At 38.6% G+C, this 24,124-nt stretch overlaps 1 protein-coding gene and 1 long non-coding RNA gene across 6 annotated transcripts in view; one reads left to right on the plus strand and one right to left on the minus strand.

Moving 5' to 3' along the window:
* The window catches only part of LOC130841846 (uncharacterized), a 53,643-nt gene extending 41,782 nt beyond the window's left edge, over positions 1–11,861 (plus strand). The window contains exons 2-3 of one of the 2 annotated variants that reach the window (XR_009050297.1): positions 8,628–8,791; positions 11,632–11,861. This is a non-coding gene — a long non-coding RNA (uncharacterized LOC130841846). Of the gene's footprint in view, positions 1–8,627; positions 8,792–9,442; positions 9,499–11,631 lie in introns of those variants that run through there. The other variant, XR_009050298.1, reaches the window with a different exon arrangement.
* The window catches only part of POLA1 (DNA polymerase alpha 1, catalytic subunit), a 288,927-nt gene that overhangs the window by 35,659 nt on the left and 229,144 nt on the right, over positions 1–24,124 (minus strand). Inside the window, exon 38 of one of the 4 annotated variants that reach the window (XM_057718414.1) lies at positions 11,848–16,861. The exons of the other annotated variants lie outside the window; for them this stretch is intronic. Within the exon in view, the coding sequence (XP_057574397.1) occupies positions 16,737–16,861 (125 nt within the window). The 3' untranslated portion in view covers positions 11,848–16,736. Of the gene's footprint in view, positions 1–11,847; positions 16,862–24,124 lie in introns of those variants that run through there. 4 annotated transcript variants of the gene reach the window in all.

Consider the following 24,124-nt stretch of genomic DNA (forward strand, 5'->3'; position numbering starts at 1 on the left):
TTAGGTATGCGAGTCTAAAGTCACTCTGAAACAGGACCAGAGTGGTGTAGAGCCAGAGCTGGGAGTCCTTGGTCTGTAGGGTCTAGATGACATCATTCATGGAAAATGTGCAGAATCAGAAGAGTATTGAGAGAAAACTCATGTTTTCAGGACACCTTCCCCTTTTCACCAATTATAAAAGACACTGCCTGCCAAGAAAATGACAGCTAACATTTCAGTGTATTTCCTGTCAGCTTTTTTCTAAACTCAAGTACATGAATGTATGTGTGTGTGTCACCATGAGTAAGAGTGTACTGACTACACAGATCTGAAGCCTGCTTTCTTGCTTCACGCATACTGGAACATTTCCTTCTACATTATACATTTTCTGGCAAAGTGAATTTTAACAGTTATATAATATTCCATGATACAGAGGAGGCACAAAATTTCAAATTACAGAAATACAGAGATTAACATCTCTATAGGTAAAATGTGGTCTACATTTTTCATTATATAAGGAGAAATAATTTTAAGAGTGGAAAACAATTGGGGTGGAGAGATCAACGGTAAAATAAAGGCCGGAAAGATTCCACTGGGTTTGGTAACCAGGAAGTCACTGGGGACCATGGGGTGAGGAATAGAGCTACTGAGTTAACTGAAAGCTAGGAAAGTGAAGAACACATATACATATCAGAATCTTCAAAGTCAAGGAGAAGCGGGGGAGGGAAGAACTAGAGGGGGTTATAAGACTGAGGAAAAGCTTTCCGTTTTTCTTTTTTTTTAAAGTAGCCCTTTTTTAAAGATTAATTAATTTTAATTTATTGGTTGCGTTGGGTCTTCGTTGCTGTGCATAGGCTTTCTCTAGTTGCGGAGAGTGGGGGCCTACTCTTCATTACGGTGTGCGGGCTTCTCAATGCAGTGGCTTCTCTTGTTGTGGAGCATGGGCTCTAGGCATGTAGGCTTCAGTAGTTGTGGAGCGTGGGCTCAGTAGTTGTGGCTCGCGGGCTCTAGAGTATAGGCTCAATAGTTGTGGCACACGGGCTTAGTTGCTCTGCAGCATGTGGGATCTTCCCAGACCAGGGCTCGAACCCATGTCCCCTGCATTGGCAGGCAGGTTCTTAACCGCTGTGCCAACAGGGAAGCCCAAGCTTTCCGTTTTAAGTCCAAAAACCGCCGAGGCTTAGTGTTTCCGGGATGTCTGTCTGTGTTCCATCCACTTGCAAAGATACCTCACACTTCACCTCCTCCATGAAATCTTTCCGAACTAACTCAAGCGCTAGCTGGTCTCCTCTGATAAACAGATTTGAAATCTGTACTTGGAACCTCACAATATACTGCTTAGATTAGTGGTTCTCAACTGGGGTATTTGGAAACTTTTTTGGTTGTCACAACTAGGAGGTGGGCGGTGCTACCGGCATCTAGTGGGTAGAGGCCAGGGATACTGCTAAGCCTGCTACAGTGCCCAGGACAGCCTCCCAACAACGAACGATCCAGCCCCAAATGCCAAGATTGCCAAGGTCAAGAACCCCTGGCTTAGAGGTACACCTCCACTGTTTGGAATCCCAGCTACCTCTCTCCCCCTTTAATACCTTTACCTGCTCTCCCTGCTTCCCCTCTTCTCCCCCTACAACACCTTATCCAGAGAATGGCCAGAGTGACCTTGCAAAAAAAGATGAGATGATGTCATGCCCCTTCTTTGCTTAAAATTTTCAACGGCTTCCTGGAGCACTTAAGCGTCCCCACCCCCATTTCCTATAGGTAATAACTCTCCTGAAGAATCTGCATCTCCTTGCTATGTGTATTATACCTTTATTTATTTATTTATTTATTTTTATAAGCAGCAGAAATTTATTTATTACAGTTCTGGAGGCTGAGAAGTTTGAGATCAAGGTGCCAGCAGATTTGGTGTCTGGTGAGAGCTTACTTCCTCATTTACAGATGGCCATCATTTTGCAGTGTCCTCACATGGTGGAAGGAGTGAGGGGGCTCTCTGGAGTCTCTTTTTATAAGGGCGCTAATCTTTTTTTTTTTTTTTTTTGAACTTTTATTGAGATATAATTGACATACAATAAACTGCATATATTTAAAGTGTACAATTTTATATATTTTTTCCTTATTAGTAATGTATATACGGCAATCCCAATCTCCCAATTCATCCCACATTATATCTTTATTATGCATCTGTGTAAGCATAAGCAATACATCTTATTCTAACTGCTGTTTATAAAATTCATAGAGATCATTTCCCATGTACTTGGCTATCTGCACCTTGCTTACCTGGGGGACTCATCCTGTAAGTCTCCTTGAGCACGGTGCATGAGGATCTCCAGGGCATAAACAAGAAAGTGGAACTGCTGGGTCACATTTGTACATCTTCAATTTTACTAGATACTGCTGAATTTCCTATACCAACTTACTTCCAGCAGCAAACATAAGAGTGTTCCCACATTTGCTCACCCAGAATTCCCTGGTGTTGATTAAACACAACAAGATGAAATGAAAACTTAAGTAAACTACTACCAATCCTAATTCATGGCCGCTATTTGCTTCTCTCCTTTCCTTCTTTTGCTGCCTACATTTAGTCCCCTCTTACTTTTTGGCTTTTTATAAACATTTCCAGGCCACCAGAACTCTGGACTTCAGAGCTGCTTGGCTGCTGTGCAAGGTGCTTCTCCATGCAGCTCTCTGCTGTTTCGTGGTGGTGAGCTTATTGCCCCAATTAGCGTGTTCAGTCAGGATCACATGGGCACTTACTTTCCACCTCTCATGATGGCTAAGCACATAACAGGTGTTCAAAAAAATTTTTGTAAATTAGGTCAGGAGACAACAGGGGCTGAATTTCTACAATCTATTTCTTGAAGCTAAAAGAGAATGAATAATTGCTAAAATTCTATTCTGGTATTTCCCAAACTGTGTCCTACAACCAGATAAGTAAGGGGAGAGCTAGCTTAAAACAAAATCAAATAGATTTCCCTATTGAAGGACATCTTTGAGCCTTAAATATGCCAATAGACACTGAAAACAACAAAGGGGTAAGGGATATAGAACATAGCAGTTTCGAAAATTCTGTGGTCAGGGAAGCCATAGAATTACATAGAATGCATATTGGGAAAAATGCTCTCCTAAAATCACCCTTCGATTTTTCTTTCTTTCCCTACACTAGTCTAAAAAATCTATTTTGTTTCTAATAATGGAATTACTTTACTAGGAAATCTTGAGTTACAGTTTTAAAAAATTTTATTATTCACAGTAGCCAAGATATGGAAATAACCTGAGTGTCCGTCAACACATGAATGGATAAAGAAAATGCAGTGTGTACATTACTCAGCCATGAGAAAGAAGGAAATCCTGCCATTTGCAACAACATGGATGGACCTTGGCGGGCATTATGCTAAATGAAATAAGCCAGACAGAGAAAAACAAACACTGCTTAGTACCACTTATAAGTGGAATCTTAAAAAAAAAATATCAAACTCACAGAAACACAGAGTAGTTATCAGGGGCTAGGGGAAACAGGGAGAGATTAGTCAAAGGGTACAAACTTTCAGCTATAAGTCTGAGTATCTGATGTAAAGCATGGTGACTGTAGTTGATAACACTGTATTGCATAATTAAAATTAGCTAAGTGACTAGAACTTAAATATTCTCTCCCCGCCCCCAAATATGAGGTGAAAACTAAAGTTTTTAAAAGTAATTCCTCCAATAGAGGTTAGGTAGAATAACTGTTTTATTTCCACACCACCCCCATTCAGGACTTTCAATAATAAAGCTTTAAAAGTGGTTTAGGTGTCTTTTGTTATTGAAAGCTGAAAAATAACAAATGTGGATGAAAGCCAACAAAACCAAACTTACGCTTCCTGAACAAACCCTAAACTGTGAGGAATATCAGATCAAAATGAACAAGTCTCTACCACCATAAACAAAATAAAAGGCAACTCCACAGCCTAGTTCTCAAACAAAGCAGTTGAGTTCCCATAAAGCACACGCCAGCTTTTTCTCCCCGTGCAGTGCTAACCCCAAATGGGACCACGTTAGGGACAATGGGGGCTGCTGGTGCCAGCCGTGCTTCTGAATCACTGAGAGGGTTAATGCCATTTTGCGTCCTAACAACTGTAGTGGGTCAAATGGCTGTATCTGCTCACGCTCTTCCTGAGGGCAGAGATGCGTACTAATCATGCTCTGGATCTCTGTGGTGGGGGGGGGGGGAGGGTGTCTCCCCACAGTGCCTGTCACACAGGAAGGCACAGAGTACATGAAGTTAGTAAAACTGATAGAAAAAAAAAGAGAAAAGGAAAAAAGAGCACACTTACAAATGTTCTTGCTCTTATGAAACTGAAAAAGTCCTTTTATAGCCTTTTTGGAGGAGTAAGGCTCAAGAAGCTAAGTGAGCAAGTGCTATTAGCTGAGCTGGTAATACTCTGATCAGCTTCACCTGGGCCAGCCTGTTCTCTTAAGAAGAATAGCTCATTTAACCCCTGTGTGATAGGGGTGCCATTCTGGCACTTTCTCTAGTTGAGGATAACAGCTATTCTGTGATTTACTGTGGTCTACTGACCAATGAAGGATAAGCCAATACCATCGAATGTGACAGGCTGAACTTCTTACAGATTTGACTTGTGATGCTTGCCATGTTTAGTACTACAAATCAGACTGAGGAACACCTACCATAAATCAGACATCTAACACTAACAAATTATGCGCCCATTACAGATGACCTTTGGAGTTGCTCAAGGTACAGTCACAATCACGCATTAAAAAAAGCCGCCTTTCACTGTAATGTGTGAATGTATGAAATTAAATGAGGCTTGCAATGTAATCAGTGTGGTTGGCTGCTTTAATATATTCCATTTCAATTTTAAATCACCACAAGCCAAGAGTGACAAATCTAATTTGATCAGTTGTTCACAAAAACACAGAAAAGCAAATGTGGATCTAGCAACACGGCCAGGTTTTCAAAGGAATTAATATTTTACTATCACCAGAAGTCCTTAACGTATTTTTAAATAATAGTAATTAAAAACAATCCCACACACAATTCTTTGCTCATCAGAAATTCCAACCTTCACATTCAAAAGTTCAAAAGATATAATATTTAAGTGAAAGGTATATTTAATTTTTTCAAAGTCAATAACATATTTCAACTGTATCCAAAAACAAAAAAACAAAAAACAAAGAAAAAAAAACCCAACAAAAATCAAGAGGTCTTATTTCTGACACTTAGAAACAAGAGGGCACTTGGAATCAATGCAGAAAGTTCTCCAGCACTGATTATTACTATCTAGCAAGAATTTGTATACGAACACAATTCCTGATCTCCATCTCTATTATAAGTGTGGGACAACATAATTTACAAATTTAATTGCTGTCATACTCTAGGTCTTTAGCTTCCCAGCAGCTGCTTAGCAGAGCCTGCAACAAGCACCATGGAGAGACAGGAATGGGGCTGGTGAGCCCAGTCAACTTTTACAGTTGTGATGCTCTTCACACTCTCCCTAATTAATACACAATTTTCAAGGCTTTAGCATTTTCCCCCAGGCCTGCATGTGTCATTCCTAGAAGAAAAACATGGGGTGTTTCCAGGAACTGGACACTTGGTAGAGGGGGTCCTTCCTAAAGGATCCTACAGTGGAAATAAATACAACCTAGTGTCACTCACCAAATAGTAGCCAGCATTATACAAGTCATAAATCAGATCACGCCACTCCCCTATTTAAAGTGTTGAAGAGCTTCCTCCTATACTGAGGACAATATTCACACCCTTGACCCAGGATCTAGCCCCTGCCTATCTCTCCAGCTTCATCTCCTATTACTTCCACCTCACTGGCTGTCCTCCAGCCGCACCTGCCTCCTTGCAGTTGAAAGATGCTCCAGCCTCAGGCTCTTTCCCCTGGTCCTTGGCCTAGAATATCCTGCCTGCAGACTTTCCTGTGGCTGCTTTCTTGTCATTCAGGCCACCTCCTTCAAAGAAGGTCCTACCCACTTCCATCAAACCACTCCCCCAATTTTATTGTTGTTGTCTGAAATTACTGTGTTTGTCTCTCTCCTGTAGAATATGCCATAAGAACAGACAACTTGGCTATGCCTGGTGCATGGCAGGCCATCAATAAATATTAGTTAAATTAAAAACGAACTCATAAAAATATATAGGACAGTAATATACACGATGAGAGGCACTGTAGTGATATAGATGTTTAAGGATTTCTTTTAAAATAGCTAGGAAGGATGCCATAGAGGAAGGGAGGGCTGGGGGCTGGCATTAAAGTCTTTGGAGTCTGCTGCCCTCCGTTTCAATTATGGAACTATACTAGATTTAAATTACTATCCTAGAAAATAACTTAGGCTGACCTCAGCTTCACATCTGTAAAATGGGGAAAAGAACATCTATTTAGCAGATTATTGCAAAGAGTAGCATAACTACATGTAAAGAGTCAAACTGTTCAATAACAAGGAGTTTATTTTATTTTTTATTTATTTGACATTACAACTAGTACTGGCAAAGCCTCTTTAAATAGAAACGGCAAATTAATAATAATAAAAATACGGTTGAGTTTGAATATATGAACAGTCATTACATACCCCTGGAAACTAGGAAACTGCAAATACAAATGGACAGATACAAATGTACAACTTCTAGAGTTTCAGACTAAGTGATGGTTGATGTTTCTAATAAACCTCTAATAAAATATAATACACCATTCCATTTCTTTTTTGAGACAAAGACCCAAAGACAAAACACTATTCCAAAACTATACGGATCTGTCAATTCACATTCAGTTTAATAAAAGGTGACTATAAACAAAGGATACTTATTAATTTTATTCTCCAGAGATGCTTTAGCCAAATCATGTCATAACACATATATCCCACAGCATGGCCTCTATTAGCACGGAACAAAAAAGCAGCATTTTTCCTTCTGCTTTTTTCATTTGAGAAGGAAGGAACTATGGCGGCTTATTGGGCAGTAAACGTGTTCAATGACACCAACCTTTTAGGATAATGAAATTCTCAAAACGGGTCAAACACTTGAAGCAGTAAGTACTGATTACATCCTGGAGGTACTATGCAACCAGACCTCTTTGTGCCAGTAATTCTGAGGCTACGTTTGGGGAATTAGTTGAGGAGGGAAGAGCACTAAAAAAATGTTAATAATTGAGAAATACAAAAAAGTAGCAGCAAGGAGAAGGTTGTTGCATTAACAGTACTAATTGAGAAAAATAAAGAGAGAAAACAGCAAAAATAGAGAAGGCAGTTTATATAAATTGGTCTGGTTGGAACCTATATTAGAATGGATCACGTGAGGTTGCTTTTTTTGGGTAGGTCGAAAATGGTCAAATGTTAGCAATTTTATATGGTTCAAACGAATACATTTACCAAAGCACTTAGGATAGTGCATAATGAATGATATTCAGTAACTGATGCATGAATTTTACAAGTGTAAACTCTGAATGGCTTGTATTTGGGAACTTTTCAAAGCAGTGTCCGAAACGGTAACCATTAGGTATCAAGACTCCTAATGTAACCAATAGGGCAAGAAATACTTCTGTTTTTGTTGATTCAAACTCCCAAATTTCTTTTAAGAGCTGTTAAGGTTTCAGAAGGCATGCTCAGTTTCCAGAGTAAGACTGGTACAGAAATTTTAAGGCAGGAGTTTAGAAATATTGAAATACTTCAAAGTCTGAATAAAGGTAAGATTTGAGAGAGCATCATGAAAAATGAGTAATATGAACCTACACCATAATAACTAATATTTTAACATGCTCAACAACTGTCGTGGAGACATAGGAACAGATTTTAAAAATAACATAGAGTGAGGATATTAATGCACATAAATAAACCTGTCACTGCAGTAACAATGTATTGGTGAAAGGGGGCAGAAAGATGAAAAGGGGAAATTTTCAGGTAAACATTCCAGTATTTAAAAACAAATGGTGCGTCTGGATAGCTAATGTGGTAATTTGAATTACAGCATGTGGTATTCTAAAAAAAGTGCTGTAGACTTGCCCTTGTGCTAAAAGCTGATTGGTTAAACTTGTTCCGGTACTATTTATGATTAAAAAAAAAATCCTCATCTGCATTTATGGGGTGGGGGATTTTTAAAGAAAGTGAATATTGTGATCAAATTGTTACTGAGCAAGAGCTTAAACCCACTCCCAACCGCCTGGAAGTCTTTCTGCTAATTAGTCAAGACCAACATAAGGTAGTGTGCGAGGGGACAGCCCAAGTGAAGGGTTTAATTAACCACAGGGCAAAAGAGTTGACATTTGCATCTCAATGCTATCCCTAGTTATAGGCTGACCAAATGGAGATGAAGCCCACTGACAAAGAGTATATTTCACCAATTCTAAGATGAATCCCCTCCTCCATGTTTTAACATTTTCAAAATCAGGATGTCTTGAATCGATGCCATTTTAGATTTAATGATTTATGTTTATTGACAGAGAGGTTAGCTAATGGCCACCTTTCTAAAAGTCATTGTGATCCAATTCAAACCAGCTAACCATCAAGGATTGTTAATTTTCTTTCACGATTCTGTTAACAGCCACTAGTATCCTAGCCCATAAAAAAGACCAGGGAAGTAAACTGTCCCGGTCATCTATACATTTCCAATGTCAAAACACACATCTGATTATGTTCTTTATCTGGGCTAGGATTCTGAGGAGATTCTCTATATAAGAACCTTACCACTGGGACCCCAACTTTGCTACAAAGAATGCTACTGTGCACGATGAAGCCTTTATGCAGGGAAATTATGCAGATACAGAAAATATTCAATGTGTATTGAACTTCTGGTGGAATGGATACTTGCCACTGGGTAAGTAACTAGAGAAAACCTTATAGAAACCTCTTGATGAATTTTATTAAACACTGTAAGACTGTTCAATACAGACACCATGTGACGAAGGGGAAAAAAAAAGAGCTCTAGGGTCCTGCACTGCCCAATAATGCAGTCACTAATCACATGTGACTATTTCAATTTAAATAAAAATTAAAAATTCAGTTCCTATGTCACACTAGCCACATTCAAGTTTTCAACAGCCACATGTGGCTAGAGGTTACCACATTGGACAGCACAGATACAGAACATTTCTGTCACTACAAAAAAATTCTACTGGCCATTGCTACTCTAGACTACCATCTGAAGCTGGGTCATACCTCAGCCACTCCACTTAGCACCTGTGAATTTGGACAAATTAATGAGCCTCGCTAATACTTGGTTTTCTCTGTGGTGGATCAAGTAGTATGTAATTGTTATCCTAACTCCCTGGGACGCTACGAGGGTCCAAGTGCCATAAAAAGGTTAGCTACTAGTAAGTTGTATATTTTTATGTGTTTTGTACTTTATGAAGGTGACTTTAATCGTTTTTGTGTTTTTAATGTGAGCTGGATAATTTTTACTGTTTAAACCCCAAGTTTTATGGCCCCTTCCCTTCCTCTTTTTTTTTGTTAAAAAAAATAAAAGAAGAAGAAAAAAGCACACTTGCAGATATTTTGAGCAAACAAATGGCTACAGCAGTCACGTGAGTAAAAGAAATGAGGGAAGGGGGCTGGTGGGGTGGGGGCAGTGGCAGACTGGAGAACTCAAGTTCTGCCTCAATCGCTTTCGTTGCTACTTGGCTCCAGCCAATTGCTGCCATTCAGGAATGTTGACCTAGCGTAGCCAGATACTGATTTTTGAAAGAAACTCAGAAATGTGGCTTTTTATATTAAATCTCCAGTTAAAAGAAATTTAGCAACTAATTAAAAATGGTAAATATTCTTCAGGCAAATTTAAACACACTTAGAGGTCACACGCGGCCCACAGCTGCTACTACGTGACCTCTGGTTTCACATGGTAGCTACACTTTCTTCTCTATCCATGGTCCCATGCCTCAGGACACTCTTACAAACAAATGCACACAATTTACTCCTCATTGTACCTCATGGTGAAACAGAAATGAAATTCACAGTGTTATTTACTTTATACAGATTACTACTCACCAGTATGAAAGTTATTTCTAGGTTACCAAAATATAACACTTAAAAAACACACATGGGCTTTAAATGCTTTAAGATAATAAATGACCCAAATTTAGAAAATAATTTATGTCCTCTTGAACCAAATGCCCAGAAAAGAAAAAAAGAAAGTGATACAGAAAATTACACATTTTATTGTAATTAAAGAAAATATTTTTCTTTTTACATTGCTACTCCACTGGAAAATTACTGGAAATCTGGAGAAGAACTATAATGCTTTATATAAAAGCCATAGGTCTCTACTGATGAATAAGTTGAGATATTAAAAAAATCCTAATTTGGAAAGCTTACTGCCAGAAAGCAAAGCAAATCTTTTAATTCTCTCAGTAATATAAATATTGCACACTCAAAAGCCCATTACATTTAACGGGTTTCTGTACTGTATATGGAAGCATACACAATTTTTTATTCCAAGTGTACTTAACTGTATTTTATTTTTATCATATACTCACCCCAAGGAAACAGCAGTTGCAGCCTTTTTATTCAGTTGATAATTCAAATATTGTTTCTAATACAAATATATGGTTTATCATGCTTATTTATCACTAACTTGGTACACTTTATAATCGCATTACAACCCCACTGTGTACTGAATACCACTTACAGTTCAAAGTACTCAAGATAAGCACTGTTACTTTCAAGAGAAGATTGGCAGTAATTAAAGGTCTTAGTAGTTGTTGGTAACCACGTTTTTAAGGAGGTTAAGAAAAACAATAGAAAGTAGTATAGATATATTTAATTTGGTAATTGTATTTTATTAATGATCTATTTTAGACATATACTTTATACATATACGTATATAAAACAAAGATGTGCTAAACTGTTATCAGTGCAATGAAAGAGAATGACATGGAAGTATTTTGTAATTCATCAATGAGAACCACTGAAACATCTATGGACTACACGACATAAAACTAAATCATACCAAAACACTAATAATAATAATAATAATAATAATAATAATAATAATAATAAAAAGAACAATAGTACTTTGCACTTATAGACCTCCTTCGAGAGGAATTTCGGAGTGCTTTTTAAACACATGTTATTTTTCCTTCTTTGAACAAATAAGACAACTAAATCAAAGAGTAATAATGGTTTGCCCATGCCACAAAGTGAGTCAGCGGCAAACCAGGAATAGATTTTCTAACTTGTTCATTCTCTTGCAATTATATTGTGTAATGATTACTCTGTTAGAGTGTATCCTGCAGGTTACACCCAAGACATAGGTTATCTCCACATTTCATGTGGGCTTATTTACTACATCCCCTCCTCCTGCCCCAGCCTATTAATAATAGTAGTGTTTACAAACCAACAGTGCCATCAAGATGTGCGCCTGCCTGCTGCTCTACTGAGGGTCGCTCGGGGAGACAAGAACAGAGCAGACTGTAAGCCTCTCACAGCTGCCCCCATCTCCCTACCTTCAGGCAGCTGTCGAGAGATGGACTCCAGGCATATTGAGATACCATAAAGACTGGTAAAACCAAATAACAAATTTTGAGTCCTGGGAGAAATTCAAAGATGGCAAGGTCATTAAAGAGCTAGAGCTATGTGGGACTTCTTTGGTGGTGCAGTGGTTAAGAATCTGCCTGCCAATGCAGGGGACACGGGTTCGATCCCTACATTCCTTCCCTCCAGGAAGATCCCACATGCTGCGGAGCAACTAAGCCCATGTGCCACAACTACTGAGCCTGTGCTCTAGAGCCCGCAAGCCACAACTACTGAGCCCACATGCCACAACTATTGAAGCCAGAGTGCCTAGAGCCCGTGCTCCACAACAAGAGAAGCCACCACACTGAGAAGCCCGCAAACCGCAAGGAAGAGTAGCCCCCGCTCCTGGCAACTTCAGAAAGCCCACGTGCAGCAATGAAGACCCAATGCAGTCAATAAACAAATAAATAAATATTAAAAATAAAGAAATAAATTTTAAAAAATAGAACCATAGATAATTTTTTTTTAAATTTAAAAAATAAAAAAAAAGAGCTAGAGCTGTGAACCACTAAAAAAACCCAAGAGCAAACTGGCCAGCTGCTATGATCCATATACAGGTACTGGACAGCAAGGAGTGGGTGCAGGCAGAGACGGTCCTCATATAAAGTCAATCTTTGGACTTTTTGATTCATTCTACTAATTGAGTAGGGCGTCCGTTTGATTTACATAACCTAAAGATTTGAACAAAGAAATTTCTAGTCTGGAATTTATGCCACCTCCTGTGGTGCATGGAAATACAGCCCAACTCTATTAGGAATTATCACAAACTAGGTAAATTTGGGTGGGAAATCAAGTCCATGTGGAGTGAGGTGAGGGCATGGGCTAAATGTCTGATGAATGTATGGATATACATGGATGGAAAAAGTTTTATCATACACTTGGAGGGTACAATGGCAAAGAGAGAAGAGAAGAGGGAGTCAGAAAAGTATTCTATAAACATTAAGGTATTTTATAAAAAACAAAGTATTATGCTTCCACTCTAAAGTATTCTAGAAAACAATTTCACATACTATTTATTAAGTGCCTATCAGGTGCAAGTTGCTACCAGACACACAATAACATATCAAGCATGGTCCACATCCTCAAAGAGTTATAATGCATGAGGGGCCGTGCTTAAGAGCTGCAGGAGTTTGGAGGACAAAGAGATCACTTCTAGCTGGGAGGCGTTAAAGGATGAATAGAATACCAACAGGGAGAGACGGGACTGAGGTGGGCAATTCAGGCAGGGGAAACCCATGAGCAGGGGGAGGTAGCTATGGTGGAGTCAAGGTCTGCTCAGGGAGGGGTCTAAACTGCAGGTGCCATGGAGGTGCTGTCTCAATCCTTTTAGGCAAAAGGGGGCTGATCTGAAACCAATCGCCTGAGATAAGGCTGATCGGAGGTTCTTTTCTAGCTCCAACACCCCAATGCTGGGAAATGCGGCTAGCCAAGCTATTTGTCCTGCCTGGAGACCCAAGGTAAGCCCAACTATGACCATGGTGCCCAGACATGTGCTTCCAATGCCTCCAGGACTACCACCTGGTCCCAGATCTTTCGGGTGACAGGCAGCAAAGTGAAACTGAAAAGGGCTGATCTACCAGGACTCAGCCAGCTGGGCCCAGAGGTAAGGAAAAGACGACAGGAGGTGGGAAAGGTCCCAGGAATCCCAACTGTGGAGACGCCTAAAATGCCAGGGTTGGGATAGCTTCTACCTCAATACTTCCCAGTCACCCATCTAGTCTCTTTAAATATTCCCCACCCTTCACGGTGGCCCTTTTCTACTTTCATGATATAAGTTAATGTTGAAAATAACATGTGCTTTTGTTGCCAATTTTGAAGTGCATTTATTCCTTCATTCATCACCAAAACCCAGTTTCTTCCAGCTTACTTTTCCCTAGCCCATTTTTCCCCCTTTGCTTTATTCTTGAATCCTATATTAGCTCATATAGCACCATAAATAATTCCCTTATCTAGATTCATGTGTTTGACTTCATTTTCCTTTCCACTGTCTATTTAAATTATCTAGATGCCACCCAATCTCCCTTTCTATAACAAAGTCAAACTTAGTGCATATTTGGCATGAAGCAATATCAAAGTTTGAAGAGTTTCATAACTCTGAGATTCTCAATACTATAGGTGTGCATCAGAGTTACTGCGGACCTACTGAACTAGATACCTGGCGGTGGCATCCAGGTACCTATCATTTTAGAAAGTGTAAAAGATACACCCTGGTTGTTAAGAAGTAATGTGCTAAAGTATGTGATTAGGGAACTTGGCCAAATTTCTGCACACAAGTACAACTATTTTTGTACCCTCCTTAGAAAACAGGTAACAGTTATTACCGATAAGGGACACATGTAAACAACATGGAAATGATTTGTGGATTATTTGTGTTTCAACCCCTTCCATTAGTACTGACAGTGAGAATTAAATGACAGCTATCACGATTGATTTTAAGCTCCTTGAGAGTAGGAACCATGCCTTTTTCATATCGCAACCACCCAGTTGCAGTGTTGTGCCAGATTCTGGGGATACAAATATAAACAAAAAACCATGGTCGATGAGAGGCTACAGAAACCAATTCAGATAGAGTAACAGTAATACTAAGTACTATCACAATGGTTTGTTTAAAGTGTTATTCTCAGAAATAATAAAACCAAATATTTATTGCATGTTTACTATGTGCCTGGCACTATTCTAGGCATTTTACATATCACCCTATGGCATTTTACATATCACCCTATTTCCATATTATCCCATTTAATTTGAACCCTATGAGGCAGGTGCTACTTTCCTCCCAGATATACAGGGGAGGTGCACGGGGTAAAGTCACTTGCCCCAAAGTTATTTACTTAGCAAGAGGTGGAAAGCCAAAACTTGAAGTGGCCATTATGGCTCCAGAGAGCGGGCTTTTAATCACCACTCTATACTGCCTTTCAGGAGCCTAGGTCAGCATCCTTGGTGCTCAAAAAATGCTAGCAGAAGGAAGGAAGGAACAAACAACAAATATTTACAGAGTGCTCCCACAGTGTGCCTGAAACCCTTCTCCCTAAGACTCCTGAACACTATAGGCTAAAACCTATGATTGTTTGTATGATTCTTTAAAAGCTTAGGCAAAAGACAAATATTATCTTTCCCTCCACTTCAGTAACGGGATCAGAAGTTAGGTTTCCACAGCTAACTCTTAAACAGATCCCTTCACTTCTCTGCTCCTCTAGTTCCAATAAGCTTACATTATCTGGGAGCCAAAGTAAAAATGACATTTTCAGGACACTGCTTCCAAGAATTTCCCACATGCCCTAGCATGTTACAGTGACATGCTGCTGCAATGAGCAAGAAATTTTCTTAGAATTAGGTGAGAAAGAGAGGCAAATCTAAAAATGATATTTCAGGTTGAAAGAAGGAAAAAAGTTTCCTAATTCAGGGCTAAGGGCTGCTGCCAACAGTTTGTTTTCTTCCCAAAGATCAGCACACAAAAGTTTCAAAGAGCTGGAAGGAAAAGATTTGGATGCTAAGTTAGATGAGGGGGTTGGGGTTGGGGGGGGGGGCCATGATTCCCATCATTCCTTTGGGAGCAGGAGAAAAATAACAAAACCTCTATAAAAGAGATGAGCAAGTCTGCTGTGAAAGGAATGACCCCCTCACATATAGGGAAAGCAATTTGCATCTACAGATCTCATTGGTATAAATGACCTCCTTCAAAGAGTGAAAACCTCAATGGAAAGCCACTATATACCCATGAAAGGCTTTGCCGGCTATTTGTTGAGCTGTATACAGACTAACAAACAGGAGTGGTTAACCTGGCACACCATGCACTATAGAGATTTTTTTTTTTAAGTAGGCTTAGTCAGCTAATCTTGTTGAGATTTCTCTCATACTACTGATTCCTTATTCTCAAAATAAATTAAGAGGCTTCATTCAAAATTCCCTGTGGTCTACCAGCTTGAGTTTGTTGGGTGTCTTTGATTGTCTCTTCTCTTTAGATTCCCTGCCTTGTCTCTTTAGATTTTGCTGTGCCCTTTGCTATTTCCCGTTAGTCCATGTCTGGAATAGCTAATTACATGGTAGCATAATTCCCGCCCGTACAACAAGGAATAGCAGAACCTTGCTAATTCACACCAATAACTGAAAGACTCCTGTGTAAGTTACTAAATTATGCAAATGAGCAATAAGTGAAGAAAGATGATTCAAAATTGTATTTCATTCATTTATTTTGACAAGTGTAGTTTAGTCTTAATTATTTTGAAAATTTCTTTGTAGCATACTAATAAATTTCCTGTGGCACATTTGTTAAAAGTGATAAAGCCTTTACTAAGAGAGACCAATGTGTGCTCTGTTGGATAATTTCCTGAGGACAGGGTTGGTTCAGACCCTCTCTTTTACCATGGATTTCACTGATTTTTCAGCCTCTACTTCTTTTTGGGCAAGACAATATATAATATACCAATAAAACATAGGAATAATTTTAGCAGCAAACATTTACTCCATAAATAGGCCCTATGTATGTCTAAACTTTCATCATGATGACAGTTAAAAAAACTAATCATGCTTCAAGTAAAACATTTTTACATTCTCTGGTCATAATGCTAATAGGATTTTATTTTTATCTTCTAAATAAAACTAATTCCATCTGTCATTCATCTCTTTTAATTCCTATTTCTGTTTTGTTTTGTCTTACCATATTCCTTTCTTTTAAAGATGTCTGTTTTAAGATAAGTGGATATATCATAGTATGTAACATTTTCATGTCAAAATACTTACATTATTATACCTGAGTTAAATTATTTAAGATAGGAAAACACCTTGATACACTTCTGATAGATGTATCTTGCAGGATGGAGTCAACTTCTTTCAAAGCAGCACCACTGGTTACAGCGGGGAGTGAAGAGCGAACAGCTTTCCAGCTTTCCAACTTTCCAGCTTTCAGTCTTGGGTTTAAAGCTTTGCATAGACTAGCCTCTTAATAAGTGCTTTTTGACTAAACCTACAATTCAAATGTGTTTTAAAAATTATCATGCATTTGTCAAATGAGGTACTTTGATTTATAAAAGCTAGATCAGCAATAGAGCACTTAAAGAATAGTGGGAAAGAAAACTTAGTCTCAAACTACACACCAGCATTTGTACCAATTAAAATCTCATCTGCTCTTCAAGGCCCAATTCAGGTTCCATCTCCACTGAGAATCCTTCCCGGAGCTAACTGTGGAGATCCCACAGCACTTCATGCCATCCCCTTGTGTTAGAGTTATTTGCCTTCTGATCGAAGTTTCCCTGCTAGATTAAGAGCAGGGTCGCTGTGACAGTGGAAAGAAGGCTAGGCTCGCAGCTTTGCTGCCTCAGTAGGGTCATTTCATCTCTTTCAGGTTGTTTTTTCATCTGAAAAATGTCAACTCTTTTATCTAATGGGAAACATAAAAGATAATGGATGTGAATGTTTTTCGTAAAATATAAAGTCTTATAAAAAGTAGGTGCTTACAGGGTGAATGCATGAATAAGAAAGTGATCAGAAATATTATCACCTCTAAAACGGGACCCAGGTCTTGGTTATACTTGGGCCCTTTACGTATCACACAAGGCAGAGACTCAAAAAACATTCATTGAATAAATTTTGGGGGGTGGGGTGTGAAGCAAGGAGAAACAGAGAAAACCAGACTTACACACAGACCTGGTTTGGTGATCTTATTTGTGACTTGGTTTTTTTGTTTTTTAATAATAATTTCTTAAAACAAGAAAAGTATATCAGTGTCTAAAATTAGCCTGCAAACCTATCTTTTTGTGAGCACAGCTGATTTAAGCCTTAAACTCTAAGGGATGGTGCTAAGGCTAACAGGTTTCCCAGGGCCTTTACATGGGGAGAATACAATCAATGTTAATTCAGCTGAACTCAATGACAGACTACTAATTCTGTCTAGTTGCTGTCCTGTTGGCCACAAGGTAAGAGAATGCTGATGAGTCTAAATAAATTCATGACAACTATAAAAAGAACTACTCTAAGAATGAGTCAAATTGATGATGGGTTTTCTTTGTTTATGAGAGGCAGTATTTATTATATGGGCATGATAGTGCAGCACAAAATAATAAATGGACGCTGACTAATCACGTGCAAATCAACATCACATCTGAGCCTGGGGCCACTGAGTAACTGGAGATATCACAGGGACACAATTAAACTTCAAAAGGTATGGCTGAAGCCCTTAGATAATTATGAAAAATTTAAATTGCAGAGGATAAAGAAAACATATGCCAATTTCTATGAAAAGCAAGAAAGCAAAGTAAATCAAACAAAAAAAACCCAGTCAGTTTAAACATTAAGTCAGGTTAAAAATGAAATCTGCACTCTAGTTGGAAAGGTGAGGACTAAGCAAAAAGACTTAACTTTTAACCATTAGAGGCTATTGTGACATAGCACACACAATTGGTAAAACAAACAAACAAAAAACCAAGTAAAAAGATTAAGAAGATGCATGAGATGCAAGTGCGGTCTCTCATAAACAAAAGGAGCATAAACACTTCCGAGAAGAAACGTTATCACAACAGAGTTAAGGCAAATAAGAAATGATGGAGACATTAAATTCTGGGCTAAGTAAATGAGCAAAGATTTCCAAGAGGAAAAGAATACGCAATTTAAAAATAATCCCAAGCTACTACAGAAAAATATCTGTTTAAATACCAAATATCCCTGAGAGCAGGAAACAATTCTGGATGACTATAAATCCTCTAATTTGTTTGAAGCAAATGGGGCTGGTGTTTTCATACCTTTCACTGGCTTTTTTGTTTAAAGTCACATTTATTACAAATTTTAGCTGGCATTAAAAAGTCACAAAGTCAATAACTGATCAAACCACACAGGGTGCATCTTTAGAAAGATTTAAGAACGACAACAAACAAAAAAGGGGAATGTCACATGCTTTTAAGACTACAGACCTTTTAATGTTTAAGGCTGCATTTTTAAAAGAAGTAACTGTTACACATTTTACATGGCTGATTCAATACATTTCTAGCAAAAAGCACTAATTTTGAGGAAAAGAAAATTTAGTACAACTATATCTAACCCAAGTGCTTTATTTAGGTCATGTTATAACAGATGATTATAGATGTTACACAAATATCGATAATTTAATATTCCTGAAACTTAAGAGTACATTCTATCTTGATACTTAAAGGATCTACTCTCTTCTCTGCCATGAGTATTATAAGCCTTTTCCTCCTAATTAATCTGCAATTAATTCAACCAACCTCCAATTAGTCTTCTACAACATTACCCTACTTAGACAATAAAGCAGTCTCTAGACTGGGTTTTAAACCTGGGCTAAAATAGACTCCTACAGACCAAAAATGGTTCTGGGATTTCTCTTTGTAGTGTAATTTAGATGTCATATCTAATTTGCTGTCATGACTATTGTTTCACTGTGCAATTTGTATGTCGTTTTGAATGGTAAAGACATCATAGCTTTATTGAATTAAACCTTCTGTCTTTATTTAGGGTCTGATGTTACATGTTTGTGCGTGTATGTTTATGTCTCAAAAGCTACTTTTGACATCAAGTAATAATAGAAAAGAATTATACTCTTTTGATATGTTTGCTCCCCTCTTGGTAAATATAAACACAAACTGGGGGGGGGGGGGAAGCACTCTTCAAACTAAAGAAGCAGATTTTTAAATAATAATAATAATAATAATAATATTACTACTACTACTACTGCTACTGCTACTACTACTACTACTACTACCACCACTACTACTACTACTACTACTACTACTACTACTACTACTACTACTACTACTACTTCTTTAAAGATAGAGGTAGCTAAATAAGCCATTCACATTACAGAATTATAGAGGGCCTGGCTGTTGTGTAAGCTTAACGCCTCAATGGTCAATTCTATCAACCAATTCTTTCCTAAGAACTGTCCTTTTCATTGACAGTTTTTGTGATGCTACCTCAAATATAAGAAAGTATTCTTACCACAATTCCATAAACACAAAGAAATTCAAATGCACCCTGGCTTTAACTCATAAGGAATAAAGGCCATCTTACCTATATTGCAATACTCAGTTTAGTGTTGGTCTGTTTGTAACTGTCCTTCTTCTCCTGGCCTTTGGGTTCAAGTTCTAAAGTGAAGTCAGGACTATGACTAACCATGGAAAGCCTTGCAGTAGACCACTGGAATAGCCTTTTAAGTAATTTTTAGTGTGTGAAATTTCATAAAGTTTTTACTAGATAATTACACTTCCTGATTTTGTAATTAGTGGAAGTACATGCAATTACATAATAATTATGATAGTAATTATGTAATTAAGATGTATAATTATGTAGTAAAAAACATCATGGAAATAAAACCTACTGTGTAAGCACAATACATTTTAAAAGTAAATTCACTAGCTCAACTGTTCAAAAATACTTTTTTTCAAAATAAAGTGATTCACTCACATTATGGTCTAACTACCTGAAAATTGTTTAATATTTTTTCCCTCATTGGTGATAGAAGCATATATTTTTTAAAGTACATGAAAAAAACTTATCAGGTTTTCCTTTCTCTAAACACTCAAAAATGACAATGTTTTGCAAATGAAGACCATCAATCACAGCATCATCACCTAGATAATGCCCTTGTTTGTGCTGCTGTACTTGTCACTACAAAAGGGACAAGGAACCTGCCCACTGAAAAGACTGACCAGGAAAGGATTTTATTAACATAAAACTCATAATACATCGGTTAGCATGCTTGTGAGTCCATATAAAAGTGCAAAACTTGAGAGCATATTTATAGAGATGGGCTTAAAGAAAAGGCACGTTACTAGAATCTGGACATTTGTTGCCCAAATACACAGCAACTTTGCCATATACAACTTTCACTATCCTAAAGAGGATGACAGAAAATATACAGACAAGACACCTCCACTATGGACAAAGCAACAGTGGTGACAATTTCCTGGAAAAATGTAGTTTCTCTTCTGTCACACTGTAAAGTTGTCTTTAGCTAAACAACAAAACAAAAACAAAACTGGCAGGATTCAGAGAGAAAAGCAAAGCAGTATGAAGGGGCTCCAGGCTGCAAAAGGAAAATACCAACTTTGTCATTCCCCTACTGAGCATAAAAATAGAACAGAAAAGTCAGCAACAGTAGGAAAAGCAAATTCCAAAGTAAATTTTGTAGTACCAAAATTAAGAAATAGAATCTTGTTTTCATTTCAAAAGAATTCTAGTTCAATGCCTTGAAATCTTTTTTTTTTTAAAGAACTTTTATTGAGATACACTTAATAGACAAACAGCATATATTTAGAATGTAAAATTTGGTATCCCAATCTCCCAATTCATTCCCCCCCAACCCTCCCCGCTTTCCCCACTTGGTGTCCATATGTTTGTTCTCTACATCTGTGTCTCTATTTCTGCCTTGCATTTCGTCTTTCATAGTTGCTGGCATTTGCCTTATGTATTGAGGTGCTCCTATATTGGGTGCATATATATTTAAAATTGTTATCTCCCCTTCTTGGACTGATCCCTTGATCTTTATGTAATGTCCTTTCTTGTCTCTTGTAACATTTTTTATTTTAAAGTCTATTTTATCTGATATGAGTATCGCTACTCCAGCTTTCTTCTGATTTCCATTTGCATGGCATATCTTTTTCCATTCCCTCACTTTCAGTCCGTATGTGTCCCTAGGTCTGAAGTGGGTCTCTTGTAGACAGCATATATATGCATCTTGTTTTTATATCCATTCAGCCAGTCTGTGTCTTTTGGTTGGGGCATTCAGTCCGTTTACATTCAAGGCCATTATCGATATGTATGTTCCTATTACCATTTTCTTAATTGTTCTGTTTTTGTAGGTCCTTTCCTTCTCTTATGTTTCCCGCTTAGAGAAGTTCCGTTAGCATTTGTTGTAGGGCTGGTTTGGTGGTGCTGAATTCTCTTAGCTGTTGCTTGTCTGTAAAGCTTCTGATTTCTTCGTCAAATCTGAATGAGATCCTTGCTGGGTAGAGTATTCTTGGTTGTAGGTTCTTCTCTGTCATCACTTGAACTATATCATGCCACTCCATTCTGGCTTGTAGAGTTTCTGCTGAGAAATCAGCTGTTAACCTGATGGGAGTTCCTTTGTATGTTATTTGTCGTTTTTCCCTTGTTGCTTTTAATAACTTTTCTCTGCCTTTCATTTTTGTCAATTTGACTACTATATGTCTTGGCGTGTTTCTCCTTGGGTTCATCCTGCTTGGGACTCTCTGCGCTTCCTGCACTTGGGTAGCTATTTCCTTTTCCATGTTAGGGAAGTTTTCAACTAGAATCTCTTCCAATATTTTCTCAGGTCCTTTCTCTCTCTCTCTTCTCCTTCTGGGACCCCTATAATGTGAATGTTGGTGCATTTAACATTGTCCCAGAGGTCTCTTAGGCTGTCTACAGTTCTTTTCATTCTTTTTACCTTATTCTTTTCTGCATCAGTGATGATCACCATTCTGTCTTCCAGGTCACTTATTCGCCCTTCTGCCTCAGTTAATCTGCTATTGGTTCCTTCTAGCATATTTTTCTTTTCAGTTATTGTGTTGCATATCTCTGTTTGTTTGCTCTTTAATTCTTCTAGGTCTTTGGTAAACTTTTCAATCTTTGCATCCAGTCTTTGTTCAAAGTCCTGGATCATCTTCACCATCATTATTCTGAATTCTTTTCCTGGAAGGCTATCTCCTCTTCATTTAGTTGTTTTTCTGTCCCTTCATCTGGTACAAAGTCCTCTGCTTTTTCATTTTCTCTTTCTGTGGCTGTGATTTTCAGTTCCACAAGATGAAATACTGCTGATACTGCTTGATACTGCTGTCTGCCCTCTTGTGGAGGAAGCTATCTAGGAGGCTCCTGGGTGCTTCCTGATGGGAGGGACTAATGGTGGGTTGGGCTGGGTGGGCAGAGCTCAGTAAAACTTTAATCTGCTTGTCTGCCAATGGGTGGGGCTGTGTTCCCACCCTGTTGGTCATTTGGCCTGAGGCTACCTAGCACTGGAGCTTACAGGCTCTTTGGTGGGGCTAATGCCAGACTCTGGGAGGGCTCACACCAATGAGCACTTCCCAGAACCCCTGCTGCCAGTGCCCCTGTCTCCTCAGTGAGCCACAGCTGCCCCCCACCTCTGCAGGCAACCCTCCAACACCAGCAGGTAGGTCTGGTTCAGTCTCCTATGAGGTCACTGCTCCTTCCCCCGGGTCCTGGTGAGCACACTTTTTTGTGTGCCCTCCAAGAGTGGAGTCTCTGTTTCCCCCAGTCCTGTGGAGGTCCTGGAATCAAATCCCACTGGCTTTCAAAGTCTGATTCTCTTGGTATTCCTCCTCCCGTTCATGGACTCCCAGTTTGGGAAGCCTGACGTGGGGCTCAGAACCCTCACTTTAGTGGGTGGACTTCTGCAGTATAACTGTTCTCCAGCTTGTGAGTCACCCACCCAGCATTTATGGGATTTGATTTTAACGCGATTGCACCCCTCCTACCATCTCACTGCAGCTTCTCCTTTGTCTCTGGATGTGGGGTTTTTTTTTGGTGAGTTCCAGCGTCTTTCTGTCGATGATTGTTCAGCAGTTAGTTGTAATTCTGGTGCTCTTGCAAGAGGGAGTGAGCGCACGTCCTTCTACTCCGCCAGCTTGATCCTATCTCCATATATGTGTTAATATACGATATTTGCTTTTCTCTTTCTGACTCACTTCACTCTCTATGACAGTCTCTAGGTCCATCCATGTCTCTACAAATGTCCCAGTTTCATTGCTTTTTACAACTGAGTAATATTCCATTGTATATATGTACCACATCTTCTTTATCCATTCATCTGTTGATGGACATTTAGGTTGCTTCCATGTCCTGGCTATTGCAAATAGTGCTGCAGTGAACACTGGAGTGCATGTGTCTTTTTTAATGATGGTGTTCTCTGGGTATATGTCCAGTAGTGGGATTTCTGGGTCATATGGTAACTCTATTTTTAGTTTTGCAAGGCACCTCCATACTGTTCTGCATAGTGGCTGTATCAATTTACATTCTCACCAACAGTGCAAGAGGGTTCCCTTTTCTCCACACCCTCTCCAGCATTTACTGTTCGTAGATTTTCTGATGATGCCCATTCTAACTGGTGTGAGGTGATACCTCATTGTAGTTTTGATTTGCATTTCTCTAATAATTAATTAATGATGTTGAGCAGCTTTTCATGTGCCTCTTGGCTATCTGTATGTCTTCTTTGGAGAAATGCCTATTTAGGTCTTCTGCCCATTTTTTCATTGGGTTGTTTTTTTGATATTGAGCTGGATGAACTGTTTATATATTTCAGAGATTAATCCTTTGTGTGTTGATTCGTTTGCAAATATTTTCTCCCATTCTGAGGGTTGTCTTTTCGTCTTGCTTAGTTTCCTTTGCTGTGCAGAAGCTTTGAAGTTTCATTAGGTCCCACTTATTTATTTTTGTTTTTATTTCCATTTCTCTAGGGGGTGGATCAAAAAAGATCTTGCTGTGATTTACGTTGAAGGGTGTTCTTCCTATGTTTTCCTCTAGGAGTTTTATAGTGTCTGGCCTTACATTTAGCTCTTTAATCCATTTTGAGTTCATTTTTGTGTATGGTGTTAGAATTTCATTCTTTTACATGCAGCTGACTAGTTTTCCCAGCACCACTTATTGAAGAGGCTGCCTTTTCTCCATTATATATCCTTGT

This window comes from Hippopotamus amphibius, chromosome X (assembly GCF_030028045.1).
Source record: "Hippopotamus amphibius kiboko isolate mHipAmp2 chromosome X, mHipAmp2.hap2, whole genome shotgun sequence".
NCBI classification, from domain to species: domain Eukaryota; kingdom Metazoa; phylum Chordata; class Mammalia; order Artiodactyla; family Hippopotamidae; genus Hippopotamus; species Hippopotamus amphibius.